This window comes from Phaethon lepturus, unplaced genomic scaffold (genome assembly GCF_000687285.1).
Source record: "Phaethon lepturus isolate BGI_N335 unplaced genomic scaffold, ASM68728v1 scaffold42369, whole genome shotgun sequence".
NCBI lineage: Eukaryota > Metazoa > Chordata > Aves > Phaethontiformes > Phaethontidae > Phaethon > Phaethon lepturus.
Window position 1 is genome coordinate 48 of NW_010566322.1, and position 8,896 is coordinate 8,943.

The 8,896-nt window shown below is 40.5% G+C and overlaps 1 protein-coding gene across 1 annotated transcript in view; it reads left to right on the top strand.

The window, feature by feature from the left end:
• The first annotated feature begins 1,583 nt into the window (after positions 1-1,583).
• LARP4 (La ribonucleoprotein domain family, member 4) overlaps positions 1,584-8,896 on the top strand; it is a 17,236-nt gene continuing 9,923 nt past the window's right edge. Inside the window, 7 exon segments of the mRNA XM_010295443.1 lie at positions 1,584-1,602; positions 4,202-4,282; positions 4,559-4,723; positions 6,291-6,449; positions 6,757-6,832; positions 7,359-7,495; positions 8,269-8,372. Coding sequence (XP_010293745.1) covers positions 1,584-1,602; positions 4,202-4,282; positions 4,559-4,723; positions 6,291-6,449; positions 6,757-6,832; positions 7,359-7,495; positions 8,269-8,372 — 741 coding nt within the window.

Below are 8,896 nucleotides of genomic sequence, written 5' to 3' on the forward strand. Positions count from 1 at the left end.
CGGTGCTTCACTTATTTACAGCGTTCACGGAGTATGGTGAAGCAGTTTCAGCATTTGCTGGACAAACCCAGGCGACTGCACTGCTTCGTTAAACTTTGCAGTAAGTTTTGTCCAAAAAGTGCACAAAGCAAACAGCTGCTGGTTTAATAAAGAAATAACGGAGGGAAGCCAGTTGATTGCTAATGGTATATCTGGTTCATATGTGGTGGTCGTGGTCTTCTACATGAATACCAAGATATATTCCACAGTTAAGAACACCTGAATAAAAGGGTTTGGAAAATACCTTTTCTGTCTTAAACTAGTTGCCTCAGTTCTGAACTGAATGTTACTTGCACTGAGGGGTGGGGGGGCAAGATGTCATGGACACAGAATGACAGGTCTTAAGAATTTGGTTTTACAGTATTTAACTTGAAGAGGTGCTGTTCAAGCTAATCAGAGCTGCAGTCAGATGACTGCAGCCAGGAGCTGCGAGCAGCTAACCTCATCCGAGGCTGAGCACGGCGGAGAGGAGCTGAGCCTGCGAGACGGAGGTGGCCCCTCTGAGCAGCGGGTATGCGAGGCAGGTTCTGGAACCTGTAGCGGTGACACAGAGTGATTGTGTTGTGGATGGGGCTCGGGCTGGTCAAAGGGAGCTGAAGTAAATCAGGAGCCTGCGAAGCCAGGCAGCATGTGTCTGGGTGTTTAGTGAATCCTTTTAAAGCACAAAGTTGATTTACTTTAGTAGCTTTGTTTGATCTCCTCCTTTCTCTTCCACCAGTAGTGTTGCAAGTTAGTTTCTGTGATCTGCATTCAGGAAGCATCAATGATGTGTAATTTTGAGTTTCTGAGGACAATCCAGACTTTCTGAAGGTGGCTTTTCACTGCCAGGACAGGGAACTTGAGCTCTTGACCAGGTGTTCTGAAATGCTGTGGTCGGATGCTTGAAAGCAGACAGCAGGTTTTATCTCAGGATCTTTGGGGTTGCCTGCAAAATAAGGTACAGAGCTGGATTGTGTTAGAAGTACTGAAGCTCTTGGGGGGACTGGCTGACTTTTTTTATCTATCGGTGTTATATTTTACACTTAACGGTGTGCACATGGTGATTGTGAATTGAGTCCTTCACAGTGTGCATAGTGGAATTCTGTTTTGCTTTAATATCTTTTTAGCTCAAAAAACTTGTTGCAGTGAGGGAATGGAATAAGGCTCATGTTATTTTTCATGCATTAATGTTTGGTGTAAGTCTTGTTTTTCACTTGCAGCCAGGACCAGCATGCTCTGTTAGTGATCAACAATTAAGGTGCATTGGGAATATTAAATGCATTGTGAAAAGTGCAATTGATAATGGCTTGCTGTGCCTGTTTTGGGTTTTGGTCGGTGGGGTATGTGTTCCTAATTCAGAATTAGTAATTTATTGGGAAAATTGAAATCTGTGCACTTCAGGTGGGTGAAACGCTGCCCTAATTGTTGCCAGTGATGTTTCCTACCTAGAAAACCAGGACTGTATAAAGCACTGAGTATTGCTGGCCCTCTTTTTTAGCAGGTGAGGCTTCCTGCTTCCCTCTAGGTGGCAAACCCCCCAGATTGTCCCTGTTCACACAGCAGTGATGGACACCATTGACACAGGTGAGGGTGGTGCCATCTTGATACGGCACAGCTGTGCGTTTGCTTTACTGAGGGGTAAAGGAGGCACCCCTAGTTCTGGGGTGCCTGTGCTGGCTAATGAACAAAACATGATAAATTCAGTGGAAGTAACTCTTGTGACCATGAAAGCTAATGTGTGTTTTAAGAGTCACCTGGGATGTTCAGAGTACTGAACTGTTCTTATGTGATATCCTGCAGTCAGTTCCAAAGAAGTTCTGTGTGTGGCTTTTGGTTTGACACTGGCTTTCTCTCTTTTTTTGGTTTGCTTCACAGCCTGGATAAGCTTTGAAAAGGTGGCAGGTAACTACACTGGCATGTGTCCGAGTCCACTGCAGATGCGTATTTCCCTACCTGTCATGTCCCCCAGCCAGCACAAGGCTTCTCTTTGCTAACCTGCCATAGGTTTGCTGACCTTGTTTTTTTTTTCCTTCTGCTTACACTTCCACTTCTGGAAAACATTTATATTCTGGCCTCACAAGTTTTATTAAATTCCTTTTTAGATTTTTCACTTAGATTCCTCTCTAGAGAGTCAGTCTGCTTGGGGAAATCTATCACAAGCTCAGTGTTAAGATTTTGGTTGCAGGATAATTTGAATTACTATTAAAATAGAATGCTTTAAAAGAAACTCTGAGTACTTTCATTCATTGTCTTAACTGAATCTGTTAAATGTAATTTAGACTGTTAAAATAAGGAAAATATTTTTTACCGTCCTTTCAAAATGAGATTGATAGTCAATCTTGAGGAATTGCTGGAGGAGAATCTTTGATCCACACTTCCCAAAAGTAATGTGAACTAGAGGGAAACTGCTGAGGAAGACAGCTTTGTCAGCTCATGGATACTAGCGAGTGTTCCTAACCTTTGTAACTCTGTAAAGCTTTAACCTCATCATGAAAGTTCCCGATAGCAGCTGGGAGGATTGTTCTGCAGCCAATGGAATGGGTTTGGTATTTGTTAGCCTCAGTTAAATAAGCAAGAATTGATATTTTGGCTTTCTCTTCAGAAGAGCCGCTTGCCAGAATGGAGTGGCACTGCTCCTGGAGCACAGCAGACTGTATTTTCAAAAAGCTTATGTAAATTAGGGACTTTTTGTCCTCCTGGAGTCCATGGTGTCTTGCTATTAAGATGCATGACATCAGGGCTGGGTCTTGCAGAATTGCATGACATGTCATTAAGTGTTTCTAGAACAAAGAGGAAGTAGCCCACGCTCTGTTTCAGGTGTATTTTTCAGCTGTTGTATTAATAGGTCCGGTCATCATCTTATCGGCCTGAATCTATTTAGGTTCTTGGCACTTTTCATTTGGACTTGTGATTTCTGAACTTACTACCACATGTGTCTTTTGGTATTGGCTAAAGTGAGTAACATCATCTGCCACACTTAGAGTTGCTTTTTACTACTGATCACCTTTAGAAGTGTAGTAATCTCCCTAAAATTTTTCAGTTTCACTTTATCATACTTATGCCTTACAATTACTTTCAGACTGAGCTAAATGCTGATGCCAAAGACGTAAGGTAGTGAGGCAGTGTTTATTTTTATAAAATAATGAATAATCTCCTGGACATGTCTCTTTTTTGCTGTGATGAAAATTAAATTCAAGGAAATGGGATCTGCTGGTTTGCAGTTCTCGGGCAGGTGCCCATGCTGACAGGTACGCTGCGTCACAGGAGTGACCAGCAGTTGAGCAGCGTTCAGTTTTGAACTGGCTGAACTGTACTGACAGTGGGAGTATGTGGGTGCAACAGGTTACTGGGGTTTTCTTCTAAGGTTGTTTTGTTGGAGAACAGCTCCTCTGAAAACTAATAAGGGGAATGTACACGTGTCCTTTCACGCTGAAATTATTTTTTGTTCTACTTTCTGTTCCAGCTATATTCTGCTAAGATTAACTAAAGAGGGGAAAACGCCATTGCTCTATGGATTAAATCAGTTGTGCGTGGGGGATTTTGAACCTCAGAGGGCCTTGCAAAAATTGTGAACTTTTTTTTGCCTTGTCTCGTGATTGTCTTGAATCTCTCCAGTGTTTAGAGGCTTCTTGTTATTGAATTTGGGCTTGTCCTTGTAGCAAATAGCTTTGGAACTAGGTGTGACCTTGGCGGAAGAATTATCTCTAAAGCTATTGCAACTGCTTCCTTATCCTTTTGCATTATGTTTGAGGCCTGGTAGTAAGCCACTCCTTAATTTCAGAATCCAGGAGGCTGACCTCTGAAATATCAAACTTCCTTATTTGTGAATTTGTGAGATACGAGCTAGGGTTAATGGATTTTGCCTTTTAAATTCAAGCAAATGGTGTGAGTGAAGTGGACTGTCCTTCAGTGTCTGAAGGAACCTGTTTGGACGAAGCTGTATTAGTTGCTTGTAAGGTGCTAGAAGTTCTTGGGTGGAGAATTTTTGCAAAAGCATAGTTTAAGGAAATTACTAGCATACATTGAAGTAGGTAAACTCATGGGGAAATCAGGTAGTACTCAGGTAAGTTCATGAGGAATCCTGGCATAGCGTAGGTGATGCGTGGTTAGTATAGATGTCACTAATTCAGCAAGTCATTAGTTTCTTCTCCTTGAAATATGTTTTTTTTACCTTCCTTTCTAGGAAGGGGTCTGGAGGAGGGAAAATTTCCCTTTCTGGTGAAAGGGGACTGGAACATTATGGCAGTCAAGTCTTTAAAAGCTTGTGAGTTACCAGAGTCCTTGACGGCTAGCCGCTTCCTCTGCTGATGTTGTCGGATGTCAATAAAGAGAGGTTGAAGGCAACACTTCTAATGGAGGTAGAAACGAAATACTTGCAAAATACCAAGGATTTTCCTGTTTTGATTAATGAAAAATCACATAGGTGCTTAATAGCTGGTTAGACACTTGAGATGCGGAATTCTATAGAAAATCACTAAATTCATCTATATTGTCTGGCTTGACTTCTAAAGCATCTTTGCATTATTTTTCCTAATAAAAGTGTTGTGGTCTCTTCAGCAGGTAACATCGAAAGGTGCTGGCTTAAACCCTAATGCAAAAGTGTGGCAAGAAGCACCCCAAGGCAGTGGTGAGGCTGTGCCGCCAACAAATGGCGCAGAGCACTCATGGCAAGAAACAGCGGCTGCACAAGGGACTCATACCGAGGGTGAGATGTCGCGGGCCCATGTTTCAACACTAGCCATGATACGTCCCATGCTAGGTAGCGCTGAGGGTTCCCTCTAAGAGTTAATCAGTGAGAAGCAACCTCTTGCTCTTGTCCTTGAGGTTGTTAGAGCCGATGTAGCAAGAAGTATGAAATGAACATGAGAAAGCAGTAGGCAGTTTATAGAGATCGGAAGTCTGACCGGTGAGCTTTTGTTTACGGGTTCAAGAAGGTGTCCAGAGTTGCGCTAGGACAGAATACTTCAACAGGTAACAGGATCCAAGGGGCCCGGTGATGACTGAGTAACGCGCTAAGAGGGAAGCAAGATGCTAAATGTGTAGAAATGGGTACATGGCTGCACTTTAGTATATACTTGACCCTGTGAACAGGAAGATGAGGTCTGAGGGCCACCTACAATCCTGGTAGATCACCAAGGTGCTGCTGAGAACTGTTAGACAATAGCATTTGTACTGGAGTAGAAACTGCCAAGCATCTATGGTTGGCTCCTTCCAGTTTAGTCTGTGTTCCATTTCAGTCCAAATTTTCCATCTGTACCATGTGGTCAGTCCTGTTGTGCAGAACTAAATATGCAAATGGTTTATCTTTTCTGCTTTGGCTTAGACTTATATGAAACCAATTGTATAGCTGAGGTTACTCAAAATATGGCAGAGACATATTAATTAGGAAGCAGAAGATTCCTGGGAAAAAGGTTTAGGAAAAGTTAGGGATAAAGAAGGGAGGATTGAGTTTGTGTGGCGCTGTCAAAAGTTTCTGGTAAGTCAGCAGAAGTGAAGAGAGAATACTGAGTTTGTGCATTGTCTGACAAACTCATTTGTCTCTTCATAACAAAAGGCAATTTTTTCAAATATGTTGTTGCTTTTAAGCAATTTCTAATGTAAGCAGTTGACTAGGATCTCTTCTCAAAGTAGGTTTTTAGTGGACTCAACATAGTGTGGAAAAGGTCTAGCAGCAGAGCAATTGATTTTTTTTTTTTTTTTTTTTTTGGAACAGTCACCTTTGCCTGACTCCTGGGTTAAACTGAAATTGTGCTTGTTTCTATCTCAAGCAGATGTGGTGGAGACTCAGCTGAGGTGTCCTGCACAAGAAATTGGCCCATTTCAATGTCATTCAGCTGTGATTGTTATAACAGTCACAGATGCTTCTGAGCCCTTCATGTAAATAAGAATCATGTAATATGTGGAAGTGATGTAAGCAATTTTAAGTGCTTTGGTTTTAGGAAACTTGTTTAAATATTTTAAATTTCAGGTGGAAAGACTGCTTTTTAGATCATCTGCTGCTTTTGGGGATCTTGCAGTTTCATGATCGTATTATTTACTTATCCCTGAGACCTTAGTGCGAATAATAAGATCTTTCTAAAATTGGAGAGGTAGAAAGTGCTATCCAATACAAAGTAGACTCTGAAAGTCTAAGAAACACAGACTGGGTGTAGACACTTTCAGTTACAGCATTCTCCAGTATTTCTTTTAATGATGGTAGCCAAGATTTTTCAAACGGAAAACATTCTGAAGCTCATAGTAGGCCTTCTGTTGATGATGTGTTCTTTTGCCAGGTAACATAGAGATTTCAGAGGACAGCTGCAAGCAATATGAAGTGATGTATTCCCCATCTTGTGAAGCCACAAGAAATGGCACAGGAGTTGATGAAGCATCTGCAAATGGAATTGTCCTAGCAACTGAAGATCTTGGATACCAAATCTATGAAGTGTCTGGTGAGTATTCAAGTTAGAATACCACTGTCAGTATCTGTAATCCTCTGGAGTCTGCTGCAGTTATAGTGTGACTGAGTAGGAACTTTGAAATGTTCCATGCATATTTAAGAAGATTCAAGCCAGCCGTAGCACTTGGCCAAGTAAGTGAAAACCATGGGATCAAAGTAATTTTGAGAATGTGTACTATGGTGTTCTTTAAGCATGTCTCAGATGACCTTTTCTTCTTGGTCTTACCCAGAAGAAAACGTGTTCTTGCATTGTGTTCTTACCATGAAACAGATCTGATGGTGAATGTGGTAACTTTTAGGTGAAGGCAGCTCCACTGTGTCCACAGAAGACATTAGAGAATGTTTGAAGAAACAACTTGAATTCTGTTTCTCACGGTACAGTACACTCAACTTTGTAGAAACGCTTTATTAAAATCGTTGACAAATGTTTCGCTTTTTTGGCTTGATATGTGCTATCATCTTCATAAATGTTAACAGAGAGAGAGAGTTGGTTGCGATATGAAACAAGATTTGCTAAAATGCTGTAGAAACCCTGTGGTAGAGCTGTTTCGGTGGTGTCTGCATCCTTGTGAGAATTGAGTATGACTTCTGTGCATCACAGTCGTAAGATGCTGAGATAATTTAGCTGTGTATTACTGGAAGAGGTCTCTTTGGCAAGATCCTTTTTGCAGACCTATATGTATGAACACTGTAACTTTCATTAAGTCTTTTAATTTTCTTATTCCGCTTTGTGTTGGTCTGCTAGGATTTTTTTCAGGAGAGAAAATCTGAGTATATTTTGGCTAGAGTTAGCTGTGAATGGTAGTGGTGAATATTTAAGCCTGCAGCTATCCTGTTGTTTTGAGACTTCCCTAAGTAAAGTTCAGGATTTTTATAAAATAGTGAACTTATGTCTTTTTAGTGAGAATCTTTCAAAGGATCTCTACTTGATGTCTCAAATGGATAGTGATCAGTTTGTTCCAATATGGACTATTGCCAACATGGAAGGTATTAAGAAGCTGACAACTGATATGGACCTTATTCTTGAAGTTTTGAGATGTAAGTCTGGGTGTGTGGTGTCTGTATTAGTAGAACAAATTATTCTTCCTTGCTCTAGAGAAATGTATTAGTCTCTTAGCTGGTTATGGCATACTGTTCTGGTAAATGGTGACGGGAACCTTGTTCTGCAGACATGTTTGAATAAGTGGCTGTTCCAGACTCCTGAATTTTAGTTATGCTTTATAATAAACTGCCTGAATCTGCCGCAGTAAGAGGCCACTCTAAGATGCTGTTAGCAGTCTTTATTCTGGGAGTAAACCTAGTCTTCTGATTCAGTGCTGAAGTTTACTAGAAATGATAAAACTAGAAGAAGCTTATTAGAAAAAGTTCACTAGAATTCTTCTGACATCCTGTCCTGTGCTGATTCTGCACATGGCTTCTTTTGCGAACAGTTTTAAGTGAACTTTTAAGTCTTTATTCTGACTTGATTTCCCTACTCTTATTTGAACTTTTGCTATTAGGGCTCTGTCTAGGAATGTTTTTGTATCCTCTTACTTGAATTTGAGTGGGGAATGAATTGAATTTGGGACTGAGCTCTTTAGATACCTGAGCTGTAGGTAGAGGCAACACCAGACAAACAGCTAAAATGTACTGAAGATATAACAGACTACAGCTGATAAAACAGTCCTTTACTCTGAATTCAAGAAATCTGGTTTCTTAAGCAGTCTTTCGCAGTTCTTTGTTGCAAGTTGGATAATGGAGTCTAGTACTGCTGAGATGTTTTGCAGTGCACAATGTCCAATATTAAGCCAATTTTTGTATTTTAATTTTAGCTTCTCCTATGGTACAAGTGGATGAGAGAGGAGAAAAAGTCAGACCAAACCACAAACGATGTATTATCATTCTCCGTGAGATCCCTGAAACAACACCTATAGAGGTAAATAAACAAAGAAGAAAGAAATAAAAGCCCGTTGATGTTTTTGGAAGGTATCTTCAACAGTGCTTCAAACAGCAACAGGAAGTCTTGCTTAAAAGGTCAACTGGTACTTAATTTGATTAAACATGGATATTTTTCTTGTAAACCACATGAGTAATTTTTTTCTGCCTGGATGTATTGTCAAAAAAGCCGAAGCGAAAACTTGTTGTCATGGTTGTCCCTTCCCATTATGTACTAATATATTAAAATGCTCTTAAGTAAACTTTTTTTTCCCCACCAAATATTGAGCTAGCAGGTTATTCTGGAAGGAAGTTTTAATGGGTTTCTTTTCAGATCCAAAAATAAAATCAGTCCAGGGCATAGCTTGGAATTCAGGCTGAATTTTTATCACAGTGGTAACTTTACTTGAAGTCAGACGGTTGTTTTGGCAGCAAGAAATGTTGCTAAACATTTCTCATTCATTGTGACCCAGTGTGAGCTGAGCTCATTATGTTCAGAGAAGGGAGGATAATAAAATTCCTGCT